The following is a 25,551-nucleotide window of genomic DNA, read 5'->3' as shown; positions in this document are numbered from 1 at the left end:
TGTCTACCACCACAAGGATGGAACTACTAAACCACTTTACAGCAAGCTACTATACAGATTCTTCAAGTTTGCCCGTGTGACCCAACAGATAGAGAGGGTTTCAATCAATTTGAAAAAAAAAATAAAAAGCAATTTTAGATGTTGTCAATTTGTCCAAATCTACCATGCATGGAGGGTCCCTTTGTGATTGTAAAAGGGTTTCAAAAAAATTTAATTTGTAACATAAAAACACTGCTTTTTGGGTAGGATAGCCCCAACAAAGACCCCGCAAAAGAAAATTTAAAAGTATAGCCTTTGTAGTGTGAAAGCCATTTAGAGGTGATCCTAAATATGTAAGATTACTTATTTATATGTAAATTCCTGTATAGATTCAATATTGAACATAGCTTTTTAATAGGTAAAGTAATATTTGCTTAGCCTCTTTATTGTTTTTTAAACAAAACTTTGATACAAGGTAGTGGTTCAAATAAACTTTGGTTTAACAATTTTTTTTTTCTTGAAAAGAAGAGCTAAATGCTTGATTGGACCTTGAGCTCTTTTTTTCCCTTTGAAAGAAACATCCAAATGAAATGAAGGGAGAGAAAAAACAAATAACATGCATAGTTATTCTCTTTTTTAACGAACAGTGTATAACCTTTGGATGAAAAGCACAAACCGTACATAATAAAGCCAGGCAACTAATGGTTTATTTCGTCCTTGGATTTAGACACCCTTGCTATTGTAAAACATTTGCTTCGATTTCAGAGGAAGGACCCCCCAACAATTCCTTGCTTTCTCTCTTTGATGATCACTGACCACTGTAATCAAAGACAAACAGATGGCCTAATTAATCTCTGTCACTTGTCAGTTGTCAATTGGTTAATGTTGTTGCCCTCTTTCTGTGGTGGGCCGGGTTATAATGTCACAATAGATTTAATCTGTCCCACTAATTAATAGTCGAAGAAATGAGGATACCCCTTTAACCATTCAGTTAAACATTAGCTAGGGTGGTAGAAGTGTGTCTAATACTCAAATTAATGAAAGTATAAGACTTGACATACACAAAATTCGAAAAATCTTTATACATATTAGGTTATATTAGGTTAAGTTGTTAGTAAGTCTTTAAATTATTTGAGAATTTTAAATTAGATATTTAAATTAAAAAATTTTAATAAATCTTGTAAGTTTATTATAATTAGATTTCTTGAATTAATTTAGGAAGGCTTAAAATTACAAAATAAAATAAATTGTAGCGATTTTAAAATTTGTAGAAACTCAATTAAAAGAATTACAAGATCAATGACTTAGTTACAATATTTGTTTAAGTTTGAGACTCTAATTAAAAATTCTTAAATAATTCACGGAATTATTGATTAATTTAACTCAAATATTTAGTTTTAACATAATCATTAAACTATATAATATTTTCAATCAATGCATGTTTCACTTAGATGATATTTAAAATGAATTAATATAAAAAATCCCTCAGTAAAATTTGTAACTGTAAGTTATTTTGACCACAAAAATATTAGGCATATGTTTAGATTAAAATTTATAAATTTAAATTTGAATGGACTTTATTTTACAAACTGAATTTTACATTGAGTTTGTAAAAGCAAATCCTCCCTTTAGTTTCTTTTACTTTGAACTAAGTTTTAAGACAGAACTCTCAAATAGTTGGATTTTATTTTTAATGATTGCTGGAAGCCTCCCAACCAAAAACACAAACATAACCTAAATATTATAACAGAAGTACATTTTAATTAGGTTTATCACCCAAATCAGTGTAAAGAAATGATACAAGGCAGTGACTGAAGAGAACCAACACAACCAAAAGAGCACAAAGAGAAAAGCAAAAAGAAAATGAGCTGATACTGGGCCTTAATTAGCCCCCGGGTCCCTACCTAAATCTGCCGTATCCTGCGCCAAAGATGGCTGATTCACATATTTTTTTTATGGACTGATTCACATGACTGACACCTTTTCCATTCCTCATTCAAAATAAGTGATATCCACCAAATGTTAGTTCAATCAATAAAGAATGAATTCATATCTCAAGAGAAAATAAGTTTACTTTGATATAAAAAATTTATTAGTGAATAATTTATAAATATCCCATTTAATGCTGATTAAGTCTTAATTAAGGTTTAACTTCTAAAATCCAATTCATCTTAACTTTATATATATATATATATATATATATATATATATATATATATATATATATATATATATATATATATATATATATATATAACATTGATTTCCAATGTCACTCACTCATCACTCACATCTTTCATGCTATATAAACATGTGTTACAACATAAAAGGAACTACATCCCCTACCTAGTTCAAAGCCAGTTAGAGACCTTTCACTACCCTCTTTTACAACAGTACTTTTTTGCAAAAGTTAGCAGCATTACATGGAGTGCATCAATAACCCTACCTCTTGTGAAGGGTCATCATCATCTTCCAAGCACCCCAACAAGAGCAATAGGGAGAAAAAAGGTGTGAGGAAAAGTAACAAAGGAGGAGGAGGAGGAGTGAGGCTTTCCACTGATCCACAAAGCGTGGCAGCCAGAGAAAGAAGGCACAGAATCAGTGACAGGTTCAAGATCCTTCAGAGCATGGTCCCTGGTGGGAGCAAGATGGACACTGTTTCCATGTTGGAGTGTGCCATTCACTACGTCAAGTTCCTCCAGACAGAGATTTTGCTCCACCAAGCATTGATAGACTTTGTAGATGTTGATCATCATGAGTCTCCACTGTTCCTCCCCGCAGAGTATAATAATTTCCCTGATGAACACTCCAATATTTCCCTTCAGCAAAACCCTTCTTCAGTTTCGGTGCATTCTCATCATCATCAGCAGAGTTTACCACAGCTACCACTGTCACAGTGCTACTTTCAAGGTGAAGAAGATTTTAACACCTTTGATGCCATCATGCCACCATGAAATATTTTGGCCAGCTTAGTGTATTGTCTTGTTTACATGACTTATGTGAATGTGATGTTCAGTTCTTTATTTAGTAATGTAGTGTTAATATAGTATTAGCTGTGAACTTGTAATGGTTAAACTGCTACATCTTATGTGAGTCACTTAGCAGTATTAATGTGTAGATCATGCATGTGATTTAGTTCTTGCATGTTAGTGTCTTTCTCTATTTTCACAAGTACTCGCTATTCTTAGGTCATGTTTAAGTAAATTTTTCCATAAATATTTACAGGAAAAAAAATAAAAAATTAAAATGAATTAAGTTTTTCTTATATGTTAAAATTAATTAACTTATCCACTATAGTTTTTGAAGAAGTTATATAAGAATGTTTCTATAAAAGTTAAGTGTATAAATTAATTTTAATTTATAAAAAAGTTAATGTATTTTATTTTTTATTTTTATTATACTATAATTATTTATGAAATAAAATTATCCAAACAGAAATTACGCAATATGGTCTTGCTCAGTCATGCTTATTTGCGTTCTGCTAAGCTTTTGAAAAAGACATGACATGTATAAGAGAATTCGTAGAAGGCCAAAAAGTTCGAAAGGGCCACTTTATTTGTCGTCATATTCTTCTCTAATCTTGGATTATTACTATGTCTTACATGCCACACACATACATGACACATGTTAATTTAAAGAATAACTTGAGCCTTACTAGGAGAAATTAGATGCAATGGGGAGTTCTTAATCTCATCAAATTCCACCCGAACAGTTCTACTTAGTACTTATACAATTGCATTTTAGATGTTTATACCGGCCACCTTTATATATGTACGTGCATATATATAGCAGTTCTACTTAGTTAACTATGTTCCATATATGGTTCATCAGTTATGCATATGGCAGATTTTTCCATCTTAAAAACTCAATTTGAAGTTCGATACTTACTAATGTTCTCTTCGAAGACAGATTTCTCAGCAGTAATCTTGTCCAATGACTTTTTTTTTTCTTTAAGACGTCGTTAATCCTAGTATTGATTAATTACAAAGTGAAACCAAAAGGCTTAAACTCAAATTTTTTATCACTCCACTAATTATGATTAGTAAATTTTAGTTATGGTTCAGCCCACTAATCCAAGATCAAGTCCAAGGTTCTTCACTAAGTGTGTTTAGGTGTCATGAGACATTTAAAGTATGAAGGACATACACAAAGTGTGTCACAATGGGGTGTAGCAAGTAAATATTGTTCAGCTCCCCCTTAGGATGGTCCAAAATTTAATTGGATTGAGCTTCTCCCAATTCAATTAAATTTATTTCCCAACACACACACATCAAATAGTGTACTTAATGCATATGAAATTACAAAATTACTCATAATACAAAAACTAGTCTAGGTGTCCTAAAATACAAGGACTGATAAATCTTATATTACTAGGGTACCCTCCCTACACTATGGAGTCCTAAATACAAAATCCAAAAATAATGAAATCTTAATCTAATATATACAAAGATAAGTAGGCTCATACTTAGCCCATGAACCCAAAATCTACCCTAAGATTCATAAGAATCCTAAAGCCTTCTCCTACATCTCTGATCCAATTTTCTTGGAGTCCCCTAGCCATGACTCTAGTGATGGGTCCCCTCCTTGGGAGGATTGCATCACAATAAACCCAAGAGAGGTTCGGTCCATTGGAGATTTCACGATCAGGCTGAATGAAAGACAGTGTGAATGTGCCAAATTCTAGAAATTGCACATGCCATATTCTCATGTTGTTGCTTGTAAGCATGCTAACCATGAACATAAGTACATAAACTACATACATCATGTGTATAAGTTGGAAAGTGTCTCCAACGTATACAGAGAATTATTTAGAGAATGCACAACAAAGCATGTTGATCATCGTATCACGAGCCAATGATTCGCCTTGACCAAACAAGAAAAGAAATTCTAAGAATTGTCTTGTCTCCTCTCGTATCCACACCAAAATGGAAATTTGAGAATCGGGTCAACCGAATGATGTTCCGTAAGTTGCATCCCAGACTATTCAAAGAAAAATTATCCCCATCATATAGACTTAAGCCAACAACGTTAAATTTATGTCATATTTTTTGTAATTTAAACATTTTGTTGTATTGTTTCAAATTTAAATATTTTGTTCAATTGCTGGTAATTTTATATATATTTTGTAATTTAAATATTTTAGTTCAATTTAACTTGTTAATTATATATATTTTTGTTTTAATTTCAAATATATATTTTAATAATAAAATAAAATGAATATACAAAGGAATTGAAATGTATGTTAGGATGAACTATTGTTCAATCTTTTTTTTAATGTAAAAGTAATTGAATACTAAATATTGCTATTTTTAAATAATTTTTTTAAATCAACTTTATTTCATTTTAGTAAAATATTTTTAAATTAAATATATGAAGGGATGTGTTCAACAAAATGTGTGTAAATGTTCAGAATGTGTGTAAGTGTTCCTAATAGTTTACCTATTATTTTATATCCTTACTTTATATTTAAAATAAATAATCATAATTTTTTATTTATATAAAAAGATTGTGTGTGTGTTTTATTTTATATTTAATTAATTACATAAAATAATTTTTTAGTATAACAAGCATATTCTAACCATTTTTTTTATATGTATGCATATTATAACTTTAGTCATATTATTTTATATAAAATGAATATAACAATGAAATTAATATTTTTAATTTATAAATCTTGTACTTTTTACCTTAAAGAAACTTAATGAATGATATTGTTTTAACTTATGCTTCTATTTTTATTGACCTTTTATAATTAAATATATCTATGATATTAAAATTAAGTGAACCTAAAAATAATAAAAAGATCAAGATAAAACAAACAAAAAGAGAATTAATTAAATTTCATATATAATGAATAATTACATTTTTTACACATGAATAATTAGAATGCAGTAAAATATAAAAAATGATTTAGTAAAAATAATTAGAGTTATTTAGTGAAAATAAAAAAAAAGTGATTTGAATTATCCAAGGTAATAAAATAACAATGTAGTTTTAAGAAAAAGTGTAAAAGTTATACAAAATTTCATTTAATAACTTATGAGAGTTTCTTTTTTTATACTAGCATATAGATAATTAAAAAGAAAAAATAATTTAAAAAAATAAAAGAAATACAAAAAAAAAATCATGTTTAGAAATTGGTTCTCCCTGAATTGATTTCTTTTAAACCTGTGAAAGAAAATAAAAAAATGTAGTTTAGAAATCGGTTTCTCATAAACTGATGTCTAAATTACATAAAACAAAAAAAAAAACTGCAGGTGAGAAATTAATTTAAAGGGGACGATTTCTCATTATGAAGAATAATTTGTATTATTGGTATAAATAATTTTTAGGATGTATTATTTAGATAAATATATTTTTTTTATTTTTTGGGTGAAAAATCAAGGAAAAGCTCATCCGAACCCGCACCACGCTCACCCCTGATCATTTTTTTAAAATACTATCAAAATATTTAATTATTGAAATTTAATATGCACAGAGACTTATGGAACGAAATAATTTTATAAAAAATTACCTCCGGAATAACTTAATTCTCACCGACATTACACACGTAATTCTTGGAGTTTAATTGTTATGTAATTATCCGTGTAACTGTCCAGCAATAAAAAATATTTTTTTAATTATTATAAAAATTAATAAATTTATATATATGATTTTTATAATTAGATATTATTATAAAATTGTTTTATATTATCTATTGTTTCTCACAATAAGAAATATTATCATTTAATTTAATATGCTCCTTTTATACATATGAAGAGAATATTTATAATAATTCATATACACTACTTAACCAAATAAATTAGATTATCTTAACTTCATATATGTATATATATGGTTAAAATGCAATTTTTGTTTTCTTATTTTCTCAAATTTGTAATTTTAGTTTTTTTATTTTTTAATTGAGACATTTCATCTCTAAATTTAAAAAAATTGTAATTTTAATTTTCTATTTTTTAATTGAGATGTTTTGTCCCCCATTTTTTTAAAAATTCATAATTTTGATTCTGGTAACCAATTTCAATTATTAATCCATGTACTATCATAAAAAATTTTAAGAATTATTAAATTGCTAACAAATTTAATTTATTAAAAAAAGAATTAAAAAGATACATAGTCTAGCCTAAAATTGAAAAATAGAACAAAAATTACATATTTTTTAAAAAGTGAATCACAAAATGTCTAAATTAAAAAATAAGAAAGTAAAATCGTGGATTTAAAAAAAATAAGAAAATAAAAATTACACTTTAACATATAACATATTATAATAAAAGGGTGAGAAAACAAATCTAAACCATACAAACACTCATGAATAATTAGGATCAAATGACAAAATTATGTGACTTTTTTAAATAATAATTTTATTGGTATTAGGTAATTTCTCCTCTTAACCGTTATAGATTTAGATTTGTATGTTAAAGATGTGTTCCTAATTAGAAACATACATCTGCTTTTTTTGGTTGCACAAACACATCTATCTATATCAGCTGATTTGCATTTTTTATACTTCGGTTTGGGGCAAGGAAAAAACTAGTAGTGCATTTAATTTAGGAAACAAAAACAAGGATGTAATTGCGTAGCTTACCTGGTTGTGAGTTGTGACGCACTAATCTCCAATTATGAACCTAATCTTCACAATGCCCAAACCCCTTTATTTATTGGATTCTAGTAATAGTTTTCAGGATACCACCCCATGTTTGCTTAACTACCCACACCACTCACTTTTTCCCTCTACTCTAAAACCTCTACGATCTTTAAAATCTAACCACGACTTTTGCTCCATCAATACTTTCATGTACGTAATTTTTGCACTCTTTAATTATTTAGCCATTTTCCTACCAGAGAAAAGGCTGGTACAGGTGCGTGCAATTGTGCAAAATCATAAGCGTTGCAGCAGTTCAGTCAGTGAACTATTGAGTCTCAAATGTTCGATGATAATCCTGACTGAGAGCATTGACATTCCATTATTCAATGAGTTTTCTAATCATAGAATACCCACAAAAAACCATCTAAAAAATCAAAGGTACATGGTTGCTTTCTCTCATTGTATTTTGCCACCCTTGGGTTTATTTTCTATGTGTAGGTGCATGCAAAATAGAAAAATAAAATAAAATAAAGGGAAAACAAAGAATAAAGGGAACAATCAGAGAGGTACATATATGTAATCTGAACAAAGAATGAAGGGAAAAACAAAAGAAACAGATGATCATGTTTTCATCATGCGTGTGAATGAGAAGAATATGAATCTGGATAAGTTGATGTTGAAATGGGTGGTGAGGGGTAACATGTACACCTTGGGTCGTGAATTACCTTCTTCTTACGGATATCAAGCTTGGAACACAAGACACAATACCGCCCTTGAAACCTTTGATGGCACAAAATAGTTTGTTCCTCATTGTAGTCACACTCCTCTTCCATGTCCGAGTTATTTTCTTCAGTATCTTCCTCTGCTTCATCATCATCAATGGGTATCCAAGTTAAACCAAACATTGGAAGAACGACAAGGAGAACTTTATCAATTTTATGGTTGCTCCATTTTTTCAGAATCTCCAAAAACAATGATGGAGCTACAACCAATCCTGCTCCAACGCCAAAACCCACTCCTATTGATACATAAGTCCAGTCAAACTTAACTCCAAAATCTGTATGTACTTCAGGCACTTTTTCTTCTGCATTGCTCATATCAGAGCAATTTTTAGGCAAAGGAACTCCACATAATTCTGCATTTCCAGCATAGGAAGATGCATCAAATGATTGAAGCTGTGTACCTACAGGGATTTTTCCAACCAGACGATTATAGGAAAGGTTTAGGTATGAGAGGAAGTTTAAACTTGCAAGCTGCGAGGGAATTTCTCCATCAAAACGGTTTCTAGACAGGTCCAATGATTCAAGCTGTATTAAATTCCCTATAGATGAAGGGATTTGGCCTGCTAAAGCATTATGTGACAAGTTGAGAAAAATAAGTCTTGTAAAATTCATAAGCTCTTCTGGTATCGTTCCTTCAAAATTATTGGATGAGAAGTCAACAGATGTGAAGATACTTAGGATTTTAACAAACTCCATCTGTAAACCTTTGCTTGTAAGTATCACAGAATCCTGATAATATATACCACTATATATAAGGACTTGAGATCCAATGCGAATGAGCTTTGATCCATCATGATATTCGTCAAGCATCATTGCCTTCCAAGTTTTGAAGCATTTTGCTGGAAGTAAACCACTGAAATTGTTGAAAGCCACATCAACAATTTGAAGCATATGCCAAGTACTATTAGTATGAGAGCATCCAATGTGCCCATGAAATTTGTTTCCCCTCAAAACCATGACACACAGTGTGGATATTGTTTTTAAGAAGCATGGAAATCCATCATCTACCTGATTGTTTCCAAGATCCAACACCTCTAATGATGTGCAATTTGCTAGAGATTTGGGAATTGGGCCCCTCAATAGATTACTATTGAGATCCAGAGTCTTTAAAGCACAAGATAGTGGAAATTTATCTGGAATGCTGCCATTGAACTGGTTATGTTGCAGATTTAATACCACAAGTGTGTCACTCTGTGTTAAGCACTCCGGAATTTTCCCATTGAACTGATTATAGGAAACATCCAGAACTAGCAGATTTGAATTATTGCACAAGGAATGAGGAATATTCCCAGATAAACTGTTATTGGAAAGAGACAGGAAAATTATGGAAGACAGATAAGTACCAACATTTGATGGAATAGTGAAACAAATGTTATTGCTTGAATAGTCCAAATAAATTATATTCTTTGGAAATATAGGAAGCTTCCCTTGGAGTTGGTTAGATTTGAGGTCAAGGAGCCTCAAATTGGAACTAGTGTTCTGCGCAGCTCCTTCTAAATTTATGAGCAAATTGTGAGAAAGATTTAGTTGAACAAGAGAGTCAAGTTGCCAAATCCATGTTGGTATAGATCCTTGAATATAGTTGCTTGAGAGGTCTAAAGTTGTTATTTGTGTCTGATTTCTCTAGAAACTAGGGAACTCTATCAGATTACAGGAAGCCAACTCTACACTGCTCATATTGGGAAAGGAAGATATTATGCCTACATCTGTAACATTCATGTCTATTGACAATTCGTTGTGTGAAAGAGATAATGTAGTTAGATTTTCAAGTTGCTGAATCACATCTAGCTTCAATGTGCCATTTAACCTGTTTGAAGATAGTCTGAGGACATTAAGTGATCTGAGACTAAAGATATCTGTAGGAATGGGCCCTTCTAAATCGTTACTACTTAAATCAAGGATCTCTAACACGGAGGAAGAGATATTTAAAAATTTATTCAACTGACCCTGAAAGTTGTTGTTGGAAAGTTGTATACTTTGTAGCAATGAGAGAGAGAAAATTGACGAAGGAAGGTTTCCATTGAGGAAGTTGTCCTGCAAATCAAATTGGACCAGTTTTGGTAAGCCTTCCAAGTGAACAGAAGTGATTGAACCTGTGAAATCATTGTGTGAGAGGTCTAAATACACGAGATTCCTGGACATATTCAAGGACGGAATTGGACCAATGAAGTCATTAAATGACAAATCCAGATAAGTGAGTTCCCTGAGTCTTGACATTGAACTCGACAGTGTTCCATTGAAATAGCAATTAGAAGTATCTATGACGAATAACTGCCTAAGATTATTTATAGAAGCTGGTATTGACCCTGAGAACTCTGTGTCCCTTACAATCAATGTCCGAAGAGGACCATTAACTGAGAATTCAGGCAAAGATCCATATAGATGATAATTGAATGATAAGTCTATATCAGACAACGTTGCTACCTTAAAGATCTTATCTGGAAATATTCCTGTCAATTCACAAGAACTAAGGTGAAGGGTTGTCAAATTTTGAAAATCAGCAAAGGTTTCTGGCACTGAGGATGATAAATTGTTCTGATCAAGACGAATGACTGATAGATTCTCAAGTCTTGTCAGCAAAGGATCAAGGGGCCCAGAAAGATTGCAGTTTGACATGCCTAGCTCCTGCAGGCTATGCAGCTGCAACAAAGCATTGCACCATTCATTTCCCTGAGCTGATACACTTACACCATCCATATACTAATCATGGTAAGATTTTGGACAAGCATATGTAGATCTAATTTTTCAAGTTTCAGTGGCTGACCATATAAATAGGAAACAGAAGAGATATCAAGAGTTACCAACCTTGTCAGGTAGGAACCCCACAAAGCCTGCATGCGACAAATTCAGATATGTTAATCTCTTCAACTTGTTGAATCCGGATGGTATCTCAGAACCCAAGTTATTAGCAGCCAAATTCAATTGCTGGAGATTTTGCAGTTTGAAAAGAGTACTTGAATTGTCAAGTCCACCATTGATTGATTCTCCACTCAGGTCAAGGCCAATAACACGTCCCTCCTTATCACAGGTTACACCCCTCCACTCACTGCAATCTATGCTTGAATTCCAGGACACAAGTTTGGTAGAATTTTCATTCTTGAATTTGAGGCTGTTCTTCAGTTTGAGCAGTGATTGTTGTTGATCCTCAACAATATGGGCAGAAACCCCGGTGAAGTAAACACTGTGGTATATCCAGAAGCAGTAGCAGAATATGATGGAAAAGAATGAAACATGGGGATTTCTCATTGGACTCTATGAGAGAGAGACGCAATGAACCAAAACAGCATAGGCTGAAGAAGGGAACAGGCTAATGATGGGCTATAGACCCTTTGTTTTCCAGTGTTTATGTTACAATGCAATTTGGCAAGGAAATGTCATCAAAAGTGATTCTACAATGCTATTTCTAAGCTAGCAGCATTTTGCGACTTATATGTGTGACCGTTGGATATAAACAAAATAAACTTTGAACTTTTGGGTCTCCTACTTTCTCAATTTCACAAATTTTGTACCCCTATTTTCTGTTTTCAAATTTAATCCCTCCGCTATTTTAATTATGTAATTTTGATCTAATAATTAAATTATATCTAATATTTAACAAAAATAATAACACCACAATAAAAATTGAGGGTAAAATTTGTAAAATTGAAAAAAGGGTTAAAAATACAATTAAATACAATATCTATGTGTTTTTATTACATTCCAACGGTGAGAGGTGCACCTGCATTTGGACACATGTTAAGAATAACTCAACTCACAATTATATGCAGAAGAAAAGTTGAGTGAGAGAGACGGCTTAGCCACAGAAAAAAAGTGTAAGATAGTGAAGCCAAGTCAAAGTAAACCACGTCCTAAGGTGCCAGTCTTTTTTTTTTTTTTTCTATATTTTTCTTCGCCGTGTGCCGTTTGCAATTAATTATCCTTACCAGACAAGAAAGAAAAACAAAGTTGCCATTATTGGGTTCATTTTCCAAGTCACTTCTTGTCTGAAGATTTTTTTGTTGGCAGCTGAGCTTGTTAAATGGAGTTGGCAATATTGGCAACTTATATAAAGAGGTAGCATGAAATAATTTTAGAATTGCATGGTTAATAAAAAAATTCTGATTTTAATAAAATTCAATCGAATTTATTGAAGACACTTGGATTAGATAAAATTATAAATGTCACTATTTTATTCCAAATTCAATAAATATGTTGCTTTTATTATTTTTGGGGCAAAGAAATGTACACGATAAAAATTAATTGTCCTGTTCTTCACTTGTATATACACTAATACTAAAATATATTTTTTTAAAAGGAAAAATAATTTTTTGTTTCAAATCATAAAATAACGTAATAACAATTTCTACCACAAAAAAATATGTAAGCAAATAATAAAAATTTCTATAATTTGGAGGATATTAATTATTTTAAAAAATGTAATAACTATTTCTTAAAAATTATGTTGAGCAGGGTGATACCAATCTAGTGTAAATATAGGACATATTTGAGTTGTCGTTGATTTTACGGTAACACATGTTTTCAAAATAATCCATGAACAAAGACGAAAAATATGTCCCTAATTCTTATGAAATGTCATTCTGCGGACTCAACGAGAAGTCAAACATATACATACCTATTGAGTAATATGTATGCATATTCTATATACTTTTCAATTTTATTCATTTTCCTATTTCTAATCCACTATCCACTTTAAATTAAAGCATTGTATTAGAACTAAAAGTCGCAGAGTATTCAAACATTTGTTTGCACAATTTTTACTAACCGGCCTTGATCATTGTTGTAGTAACATAGACACAGGTAACTTAATTTACAGATGGAGCTCGAATGCCAATATTAGAAACTAAAAACCAGTTTAAAGCACAAGTTGTGCCATAAAGTGATACACCACAAGAGTACAAGGCTATGCTTCATATTACAAATTAAAACAGTACTTCAAACCATCAATCATTAGTAAATAAAATCAACATTTCAATACTTCTTTTTCCATCTTTAAAAGTAATAATGGCCAAAATATAATTAACTTGAGATATATGAATTTAAGTAATTATTTCATCTTTTTCTCTTATTTAAGAATTTTTTTATGTCTTTCCGATATAAATTGTTAAGTTGTAATTTATTTTCTTTAACTTATTATTTTGTTAGATTTCACATGTTGGATGACCCAGATTGAAGTTCCTTTTTGGAGAAGATAAAAAAGAAAATTATATAAGAAAATTAACTTAATCAAAACAATTTTAGTTTAAGTTGAATTTGGACAAAGTTGTAGTACTGCAAAATTGTAATATTTGTTTAAGTCCAAAGTTTTTAACTTGAGGAGACACTTACTTTAAGTGTAGATTTTTTTGGGCATGCTCTCTCATTTTGTAAAAATGGCTCATTTACTAAAGTTTTTCTTCCCCAACTTTTTTCTTCCATTGGTCCTTCATCTTTCTTGCTTTTGGATGTTATTCATGGACATGGGTAGCTAAACCCTCAATTGTTAGAATTAGATTGTATCTGAACCTTAACTTTTATGTATATTTTTGAAATAGTGTTATATATCCATCTTGTTCTTCAATATTAATTTTTTACTTCTATGTTTCATGTCTGTTATGATTTAGCCACTCATATCTTGATTCTTGGATGAGATTGTTATTGGAAAATAATTTTTTTTTCTTGAACTGTGTTAAAATGTCTATTAAACCTCGAAGCTGGGAATAAGATGAGAGGTAATGATTATCTTTGGGTCATTGAACTTAAAACAATTTCTTTTGTTAAAAGTGCACGAGATTAACATTTAATGGAGAAACTTATGTCTTTTCATCTAAGGAATTAGGGATTACAATATCATTTTTGAATTGTGACTGATATTAATGTTGGATTATACGTTGAATATCATGTTTTAGCATAAAGAGACACTACTAGAGAAGCTGGATTCTACATCGGTTATTTAAGGCTTACTACATCCGTTCAGGACCGTCGTTGTAGCCGACGTCGTCAAAAGGTCTCACCTATTCTACGACGGTCACGTAGACCGTCTTAGAATGTGTATAATTCTACGTCGATGTCTCAGAATGATCGTCTTAGAATGGTATGCATTCTACGTCGGTCTTTGACACGTGACCGACGTAGAATGCAATGCATTCTAAGACAGTCTACGCACGTGGCCGTTGTAGAATTCACGTGTCAAGGACCGACGTAGTATGCATAGCATTCTAAGACAGTCACGTGTCAACGACCGTCTTAGAATGACATGCATTCTACGTCGGTCCTTGACACGTGACCGTCGTAGAATGCAATGCATTCTAAGACGATCATTGACACGTGACTGTCTTAGAATGCGTTGCATTCTACAACAGTCTCGACAGAATTGACATAAAATGTATTTTTTTTCTAATTGGATCTATTTTTTTGTACATTTACAGTGTTCAAACAGTTGTTGAAATACCTTGTCCCTGCAATAAACACATGACAATATGAAATTAATTAAATTTTATGCCATCAATTAATTATATTTTCTAGTTTCATATTTTTCCAATCAATCACATATATTTTGTAGTTCTACTGATAGCATAAAAATTAAACAAGAAGCCAAAAATTAAACAAGGAAAATGAAAATCCACCCTGGACAAAAGTTTGTCACTGACAGTTGAGAAACTAATCTGGTCCCTAGAAGTGAATCAGCCAACTTCATTGAACCAAAGACATGTAAAAAGATCGCTAATGGGAACATGGTCTCATACTATTACACATCCTTCAGGAACATCTGCAAATTAGCCATAAAGGTTGAGAAATGAAAATGAACTAGAACCAGTTGCATCTCATCCAACAAGGAAACACGAAGTTTAGCTTACCACTTATAAAAGGAAGTTTGGCCTCTGCATATGGAGTTAGTCCTTCATTCTTGTAAAAGTCATTCTGAAAGTCAATAGAGGCATTCTCATACTTTCCAGCAGCTTTATTTGCTTCGGCCTCAACAAATACATCAAAGCATCTATAATGTTTAGATATTGCAAAAATTGCATTCTTCCTCCACAAAAGTCTAAATAAGGATGACAACAATTAATGTGCCAACACATGTATTCTATCAAGAAAATTTAACATAAACCTAGTACAAAGTCACCATAGGTATGATTATGTGAGGCTTAATAAATAATATTCAGGGATAATATACCCCAAAAGGCATATATGAAAATCCAATAAAAACTCAACCTTGATTTTCATGCAAGATACATTATAAATTGTCAATAGCCACCCAACCAAGATGGAAAACAAGACTTGGCATAGAGCAGGAGGAACAAAAAGATCTAAAGAGGAAATGCTAAAACCAACATATAGAGCAGTGGACAGAAGAAGCTGCTAATCATTAAATTTTAGTATCCAAATAATAGTTTCATACACTAAAGTAGGCAATTGCCAAGATTCTAGTACTTCAAACCAAAAACAATGAAGCTATAATCCTACAAAAAAATGTTGTAGTGGTTAGCTCTACAAGGTGATAACTAAACTCTATTTATGCTAGCTCCTAATGAGTACTAATGTTGATGAAATAGCAATTTGCATTTTGAAGAAATGCCTATGTTGCATGGAGACAATTTATTATCTTAATTCATAATAAGAGCAAGCTAAGATGAAGATCTCTGATCTAATCTTATACATGACAATGTTTTGATTTACATAGCATGTCTTAGGCTTGCACTCTGTGTGAGCATAGCTTTGTTAGTCCAAATGGGAATTTCTAGATATAGCAATCTAAATGGTATCTTAGGACCTGGAAGTTAAGGAAGAAAGTAAATGACTCAAACATGATTTATTAGGAGTTGAATAGAGCTATTGTTCCTTTATGGAGGATAAATTTGAACCAGGACCAAAAACAGGGTTTTTTAAATTTCAGATTTAAGTTATCCTCACTTTTCATTGCTATGCTCTTTAAAGACTACCTACTGGTATTTAATCCACTGAAATAGGCAATAGAGGTAGTTCCACATCTTGAATTTTAACAACCATATTAAATGCAATAAACTCTCTATTGTAAGACCAGTTATAAGTTTTCTTCATTAAAACTATGCTTACATTCACCACAACATGTCAATTAAAGACAAATATAGACGCCTTTGATGGTCTAGAAAGAGTAAGATGCCATGTTGTGTGGGAAGGAAATCACATTGTCGAACTTCCAAAATATAATAATGGCATGTTATGACACAAATAACCATTCTTGGTAAGTTCAATAAAACATACTATTGGCATATATCAAGATTCATAACTCAGTGCATTTGTAGTTGTAAGCAGTACCATTAAGGTGGAAATAAAATAATTGAATCAATTCTACACATGCAGTATACTGTATCTATGACGATAAGAATTAGAAAGATGAATCTCGTATCAAATGATGTATGAATGTAGGACTGAAATATGATCTACAAGTTTCACATGTAAAATGAATCAGTATATTGTATTAAAGAGCAATACTGAAATATACCTTTCAAGGATTTGATATGGATCAACAAGAAGCTCAAGCTTTCTATCAAGCCATATAGAATAGTGGGCATTTGGAACCATTCTATGCAACAGAAGCTTTGGAATCTGCAGAAAAGATAGCTTAAGTTACAAGTACATAAAAGTACTATTTTATCAACAAGAAAATACAACAGTGTCTGGCTGAGATATTTTTGTTATTTTCAATTCAAACCAAAAGGAAAAGTTATATTTGAATGAAAAGAAAAGCAATAATCAAATCATAAAGAAAATAGTAATTATTTAAATCAGATCATAAACAAATGAGTATATGACTAACAACAAAAATGCTAATTTCTTGATGGTGCTAGCTTGCATATAATTCTAACCTTCCCTGTGCCTCTTGGATCTGTATAAGGAAGATTATGAGAAACAATAATTCTCCACAAACCAATCTTCTTTCTGGTCCCCAGCCTGGCAGAACTCCTCAAATTAGACTCTATTTCTTCATCTACAAACATAAGGAAGCATATTGTCTCCTTTGAATAATCACTTATATTTGTTGGGTCGTTTATCTCATCAAAATTTCCTGAGCAACAAATATAATTCATTAGCAACATGCCAGATTAAACATCTAAATGAAAGCAAAAACCACATAATACAAACCAAATATGGCTAATGCATCAACTACGTCGTGACACTGCTCCATTTCAATGAGGTCATCTTCATCCATGTCAAATCCTGTGTTGTGATCAGGTTTAGTTCCTCTTACAAATGTGAATGATGTATACATACATAAAAAGTAATAATTTTTCTTCGAATGTTAGCATTGTAGATGCCGAATGGACAGATGTGAGTAAAAGGATAGGAGAAATACCTTTTATTACTGAAACAAACAAATTATAACCACAAACACCCTTCTTCAGTACTCATAGATATACAGAAGGGAAACATCCAACAAAACATGAAACATACCCACAGTGCACACTCATTGACTCTCACATATCAAAAGATTCATTTCTTTGCCTCAAAATAGGATATCCACCAAAGTTCGAACCACCAAATTCACCATTCCTGCTAAGAGTTTCCTCATAGATAAATGCTAAGTTCTTAAGTACTGGAGAAGGTGACGGAAGCTTAGGCATAAGTGCAATGGCTTCATCCACGGGAAGGTAACATACTGGGCATGCTGAAACACAAACAAGCCAAAATGTTCAAGATCATACCACTAACGTTAAGCAACCTAAAATATTCACCTGCCTTCCATATCCTCATAAACTACCCTAGCTCAACAAACTTACTACTATCTACATGGAAGAGGGACACTATTGAAAATACCATATAAAATTACCTAACATAAGATATGTGCAGAAACAATAGATCCAATGGAAAAACCTGTCATTCTCCTTCAGCGTCTTCGTGGGTTTGCGTGTTGATTGAATAAGTGACACACCATTGTTCTGTAGCTGTTACTGCTGCTTCTCCAAAGACCCATGATCTACAAGAATCAACATACATATCTATGTCCCCATGATATTATGTAAAAGATCAGTTACTTAAGCACAAGAGAATAAATTGGAGCTTGTCTCTGATATGCCAACATTCTTTGGCTCATCATCAAATCTAAAATTGACATTGGGGGCTTTTCTTTCCTTTCAAAACACCAAGCCATCAAATCCAAGGGCAAGTTGCTCAATGAGGATGGTCATTTTGTGCTTCACTCAAATAACAGAATAGAGAAGAACCAAGGTAGGTAGATCGACCTGAGCAGAACAAAAGATAGAGAAAAAGAAATGAGTGTGGTGGCAGCCTTGTTTGACAAGAGGGTATATATAGTCCCATGATAAATTTGCCTAAAGTCATGGCAGTATATGTACCTTATTTTTGTTCTTCTTAATTACACAATCCGTCAAAGGGAGTACCATAATGCGGATAACGCTAACCTGAACTCAATCAATGTGCCACAACAAAAACACTTATCCTATGGGGATAAGTACAAATCGCAACCCGAAAACATTGTACAATGACTAAGGTACATAAAATATTAAGAAAGACTTATATAATAATGTTGAATTAAATGTCATGACCATAATTATTCATGAAAAATAAACAATGAAAATATTAAGTTCCAAACAACAATGTTCCTATGTCATCTAAATTTGTCTAACTTCCATGTTTTGAAGTTGTAGAAAATAGGCTGCCCATTTCTTCCGTAGTGTCGTCATGGTGTCATTGTTTAATGTTGTTCCATCCGAAAACCACTACAAAATGTTAAATATTAAATTAGTTTTGTACATCAACCATTGAGGTAGGATTTCATACCAACAAACTGATTACTTATTCTTATAGTATGCTTACCTTATTCCATTCGTTCTTCAAACCGCCACTAAATATGCACCACATCCAATGCATGACATAGTATCTACACTCATAGCCTCCGGCTTGAAGATGACTCTACATGAAAATTTAAAATACCCAATTAAGGTGCCTCATTTTTTGTTAGACATGGTACTAATTTCAAATACCTATTGATGAAATAATGACATACCTTTGGTTCAATCCATCGAGGTGCAGGACCATCCGCCTTGCCTTCCAGAGTAGTGAATATTTTCTTCATTGCACTAATTTCGAAAATAACAAAAACGTATATAACATATAGAAGACTTTGTTGCTACATAACAACTGGTAAATCGTACATTTTTTTAAGCTTTCTAATTACCTGTTAATTGCAGCCTTGATGTGAACATCAGGCTTTTTCCGTAAAGAACAAAACCAAACTACAAGATTCTCTCATGGACACAAAACAAGAAGTTGCCAATGTGCCCTGAAGTGAACAAAATAAAATTAACGAATTTATAATGCAAACTTTTTCACAACAGTGACATGAATTTACTTACTGATTCAAGAAAGGTCCTAAGTACACTTCTCGATGTGATTTCTTGACCCACGTTTCTATGTATTGTTCACATTCTTGACGTCTGTCCTTTGCGTTGTGTATAGAATGCGGCTCAAGGAAACCATAAACTGGGGAAAAACCTATGCTTGTACTCCAATCATTCATAAACCTTTTTGAAACACGATAAAGAATATTGTTAACCAAATGTTGTAAGTACAATTAATTATGACTTAGATAAGGAGATCTAATTTACTTACATCATCCACAGCTGTAGTATAGACATGTTTAAACATTTGTCACCTAAAATGATTTCAGTAACATTTGCATGTGTGATGAAAAACCCATTTTTTGAATTTGGTATCCCAAATTTCACCCCGTCCCACGATAACTCGACTGGCTTTTGGTAAACGTGAAATAAGTTCTTCACCAATTCTCCCAGGGAATCAACTGCAGCCATTGTAGTGCCCCTTTCAGCCGATCCAACCGAGTTGGGCAAAGGCTTCTGCGAATCCTACAAGGTTAATGATAATAACAGTTAGTGTACATGTAATTCATTACGACAAAATCACAAATGCTTTCCGAGGAAAAATAAATAACCTCATGAGATACCACTTTGAATAGATGTTTCGGCCAAGCGACGAATATGCCAACAGCTTGGCTGACAAACCGAACCTCTGACATCAAAAAAGGGATCTGAGCGTCACCGTGGTAAACTGTGACAACACTCACCCTAACCACGTCATTTGCATAAGGCACATTGTGTGTGGAGGATGAAGTGTCGTATAGTTTTCCCAATGCCACGAGCATAGTACTTTGATCGTGTACTACGTACAAGCCCATTAGGTCCACAACAACATCAGAAGGCTCTTTAGCTACTCCTTTTGTCTCTGGTTCAGTGCAACTACCCTTTGTGCTCACACGTGCACCTAAAACTTTTATTTCTACCGACTCTAGGGGGATGATTGATGTGATGCAATATGAGATAACTCTATTTTAATTGATTTTTTTAACTCCAAATTGCGCTTGTGTTACACTTCAACTTCCCTCCTCCACGCCTCCTGCTGCTGCTTGTTTTCTTCCTCAACCTCTTTTCGTACCTGATCCTTGAGGTCACCGATGATGTCAGCCAATTGTTGTTGGGTGATTGATGGCGGCGAAGTGCTTGAGCTACGTGATGCTTGTCCAAAGTATTGGTTGATTGTGACACATGTCCCTGCGACACGAACACGTCCTAGATGCTCAGGTCTGCCAATAGTTGTGTTTACGATATCCTGACGACCATGGGGAACAAAGCTTCCCTGCATCACCTGTTCCTCTAAAGAATCTTGCATGCAAACACAATTTATCAAATTAAATGTGAGTGGCTATTGCAATGACACAATTATTTGACAATGATTGTAAACAAACAACAAATCAACTCACAATTTTGTCTGATATCTGTTGTGCTGCTGCAGAGGTCATTTGCCCATAACGCTTTGTGCGGGCCATCTTTCACTTGAGATGTCTCGACACGGGGGATGAAGGGTCATTGCTGAGTGATGGATTTTTAGTAAACTCAGCTAGATGTTCTCGATGCTTCCTTTTCTTGTCCATAAGTTTTTTTGTCTAAAAGATCATAGCCCCCACAAGACAGTAAGTGGGGGCAGTCATTGTATTTTTGAATCTCCTGCACCTTCTTCCGTATTCCCTTAGATACACAACCAACAATTTCTGTATATTACATGACTTTAATTTACTGTCTGAATTCATTTTGAAATACAAGAAAAATTCACAAACCTGCCAATTAGGGGTTTGGCGGCTTTTTGCAAATTCTGCCCATGTAGCTGGATCAAGACCATACTTCATTGTAGGATCACTTATTTGTTGACCCTCATTGTCAGCATACACAAATTTAGAAGTCAAGAAAGACTTAAATTGCCTCCATCTAGTTGCAACTGTTGACATCACCTTCTTTTTGGCATCCTCACCTTCAGGGATGTCAAATTTGCGCCGAACATGAAAGTTGTTATGTAAGAGTGCATGAATGATTCATATTAAAGTGACTTATAAAGACAATCATAAACATACGTGTACTTAAAACCGCTTACCAAAATATCTTCCCAAATTAGCTTCTTCAGATCGTTCGGGACAACATTCTAGTTGGAGTGGACAATAGGAATTTTTTCCCGTGCAACAACCCCTAGATAACTATGAATTTTTTTTTATGGGGCCTTGATCCTCTTCCAGAGGCAGGATTGATGTTAACAATTGGTCATGGCTGATCTAAGCTTCTAGTAGTCAGCCTTCTGAGCCTGGTGGATTGTCTAGTCCTCCTTGAAGTAACCTCCAGAGGATTATCTGAATATGGTGGGGACATTAGGGGTGTTGCCATGAGCCTACAGATATAAAACAAATTCAGTTAGGACAAAGTTAGTTATGTAATACGCAATAAGTTGTAAATTTAATTACAAATTTATGCATTACAATTATGCGACATGGAATAGGTATATGGTACTTTATGCTTACGCAGTTACGTAGGAATGTTCTCCTATAAACCCTCGTCATGATCAATATGATTTACATATACATCATCCTATTGTTGTTCATCATTAATCGAAGGCATGTCTTTGGAGAAAGGCAGCATGTCAGTGACATCAACTGTTGAACCATCAAGATGGTGACTGCTAGAAATTGTTCTCCCTTGCAAAACCACTGACCATCTAGAGTCGTAGGGATCTTCTACATAAAACACTTGCCGAGCTTGCGCTGCCATGATGAATGGGTCGTCCTTGTAACCTAACTTTTGAAGGTCTTCTAAAGTAAATCCCATTTTGTCTTGACGCACACCGGTATTTCCACTGACCCACTTACATTTGAAGAGAGTTACTCTAAATTGACCGTAATCAAGCTCCCAAATATCTTGAATGACTCCATAGTAAGGCATGCATGCTTGAATGGGATTGTTATCTGAAGCACTACAAAAGTGATTCAATTGACCATCAACAGTCACCCCACTGTTCTACACACTACTTTTATCATCCTGGGACTTTGTGCAAAAAAAAATAATGATTGATATCATATCCCTTCCATGTTGGCACATTCAAATTTAGATCGATAGCTAGCAATCTTAATGTATTCGAAGCACTATGATCGGTGAAGATTGTTTTTCGAAACTAGTGGATGAAACTTCTATTGTGCTCCTGCAACAACCTCATCATGTTCATTTTTGGGTGAATACTGCTAACATGTTGTTTGTGAGCATCTATGTATGGGATGACCTCTGTTGTGTTGTGTAATACGTATAGATGAGCTTGTGACAGTTGTTGGTGATCCATGGTTACAACATTGAATCCTCGTGTGCCCCGACCATCAATGGTGCAATCGTGACGATTTTGAGGAACTCCCACTAGTGTAGCGATGTGTATATATTCTGAACAAAACTCAATAGCTTCCTCAACAACATATCTTTCAGCAATGCCTAGCCTCTGGTCGATATCGATTTTTTTGTATATCCTTTCAACACCTTCATGTAACGTTCAACAGGATACATCCAACGTAAAAACACGGGCCCACACAACCGAATCTCACGTACAAGATGAACAATTAAGTGAATCATGATGTCAAAAAACGATGGCAGAAAATACATCTCTAATTCACACAGGATAATGGCAGCCTGATTCTCCAAATCATCCAATTGTTTTGGGTCAATAACCTTGCTACAAATAGCATTAAAGAAAAAACTCAAACGTTTTATGGCAACCCTAACTTTCTCAGGCAAGATACCATGAACGGCCACTGGCAACAGCTGTTGCATTAACACATGACAATCATGATATTTCAAGCCAACCAACTTCAAATCATTAACTGACACAAGACTCTCAATATTGGAAGAGTATCCTTATGGTACTTTAACATTTTTCAGACAATGACAAAAATGTTTTTTCTCCTTGGTTGACATTGTGTATCATGCTGGGGGTAAATACGTTCGCCGACCTTGTGCCTGTGGATGCAACTAGTGTCGTATACCCATCTCCACCAAATCCTGAAGACATTTTAAACCATCCTTTGTCTTGCCTTTGATGTTAAGAAGGGTGCCTATTAAACTATCACACACATTCTTCTCCACATGCATTACGTCGAGACAATGTCGAACATGTAGATTGGTACAATAAGGAAGATCAAAGAATACTGACCTTTTCTTCCAAATGTTTTTGTCAGCATGATCCTTCCTGTGTGTCTTACCAAAAACAGTTATGATGTCTTTCACTCGATCATACACTTCATGTCCAGCTAACGGTTCCCGGACATCTTTACTCTCATGGGTTCCATTAAATGTTTTCTTCAATCGCCGATACGGGCGATAATGTTTCAAAAATCTTTGGTGCCTTGTATATACTGTCTTCTTCCCATGTTTAAGTTGGATGAAACTTGTGTTTTTCTCACAAATTGGACATGCATGGTGTCTTTTCACACTATATCCGCTTAAATTCCCATAAGCTGGAAAGTCATTAACGGTGCAAAATATCCTCGCACGGAACCTGAAGGTCTGTCCAACATTTACATCATACACATCAACCCCTTCTACTCGTAACTTGCGCAAGTCTTCAATCAACAGAGTCAGATAGACATCAATATCGTTTCCTGGCTATCTTGGACCCGTTATCATCATACACAACATCATGTATTTGCGCTTCATGCACAGCCAAGGAGAAAGGTTGTAAATCATTAGCAAAACAGGTCATGAACTGTGACTAGTGCTCAAGTTACCAAATGGATTCATGCCATCCGAAGCAAGACCAAGTCATAGGTTTCTTGGTTCCACTCCAAATTCTGGATACAAGTGATCAATTGTCTTCCACTATGGAGAATCAGCGGGATGTCGGAGTGACCCATCATTTATTCTTCCAACTGCATGTCATTTAAGGTTTGAAGCATCGTGTTCAGTAGCAAACAATCGCTTAAACCTTGGTATAATTGGAAGGTACCAACAAACCTTTGTTGGACGAGTGTTGTTTGTGCCTACATCATCAGTGTATTCCCCATTGTTCACTTTGTATCGTGAAACCCCACATGTCGGGCAATTCCACATTTCCGCAAACTCATTTCTGTACAACATACAATCATTACGACATGCATGAATTTTCTGGTACTCCATACCCACAGGACATAATATTTTCTTAGCCTCGTAGTGACTCTTAGGTAACTTGTTATCGTGAAGAAGCATATTCTTCAATAACACAAGAAACTCAGTCAGACTTTTGTCACTCCACCCAAATCTAGCCTTCAAGTTGACCAAAGCTAGCACCGCAAATAATCGAGTGAAGGTTGTGCACCCCAAGTACAATGGCAACTTCGAATATGTTTGTAATTCTTCATAATAGGGTGCATGAGCTTGCAAAAAACCCTCTTTCCCAAGATCGAGTATCATGTCTTCCATTCGATCTCTGGTTTGTACATGTACCGCTTCAGTGTCGGCGGGTGTTGAGATCTCTGGTAATTCATCGTGCCATATCCAATTTGTATAACTCCGATTGAAGCCATCATAAATAAGATGTGATCTAATGCCATCTAATGACTGACGCCTTCCATTGACACAATTAATACATGGACAAAAATAATTTTCACCCAACCCTGGTGCATGTTGTTGCACAAACTCCAAGAAATCTTCAACCCCATTTTCATACTCGTCACTTATGCACGGTGCTTGAATCCAACTTCGATTCATGTTTTCTGTTCTATAACAACGCCTCTATTATACTGTATGCATGATATTCTCACTTTTTTTATATGAAGGTGAGGTCCTATCCCATTCAGGAACAACCTTTTTTGCTTCATTCATATGTACAAGTTAAGTATGTTATGGTAAATTTGATGAAATTTTGGCAGCATTTCGC

At 33.7% G+C, this 25,551-nt stretch overlaps 1 protein-coding gene and 2 pseudogenes across 1 annotated transcript; 1 reads left to right on the top strand and 2 right to left on the bottom strand.

Annotated features, from left to right (window-relative positions):
* Positions 1–2,329: 2,329 nt before the first annotated feature.
* LOC114417735 (transcription factor bHLH140-like) lies at positions 2,330–3,172 on the top strand. The gene has a single exon (XM_028382809.1). It carries the CDS (start codon positions 2,403–2,405, stop codon positions 2,931–2,933), a length of 531 nt encoding a protein of 176 aa, XP_028238610.1. The 5' UTR covers positions 2,330–2,402; the 3' UTR covers positions 2,934–3,172.
* A 4,938-nt stretch (positions 3,173–8,110) lies between these two features.
* On the bottom strand, positions 8,111–11,737 carry LOC114419099 (annotated as a pseudogene).
* A 301-nt stretch (positions 11,738–12,038) lies between these two features.
* On the bottom strand, positions 12,039–20,518 carry LOC114420474 (annotated as a pseudogene).
* Between the last annotated feature and the right edge of the window lie 5,033 nt (positions 20,519–25,551).

The sequence above is a fragment of the Glycine soja genome, chromosome 7 (assembly GCF_004193775.1).
Source record: "Glycine soja cultivar W05 chromosome 7, ASM419377v2, whole genome shotgun sequence".
In the NCBI taxonomy this organism is placed as follows: Eukaryota; Viridiplantae; Streptophyta; class Magnoliopsida; order Fabales; family Fabaceae; genus Glycine; species Glycine soja.
The sequence above is the reverse complement of the archived record's forward strand: the minus strand, read 5'-3'. Positions and strand labels throughout refer to the sequence as shown.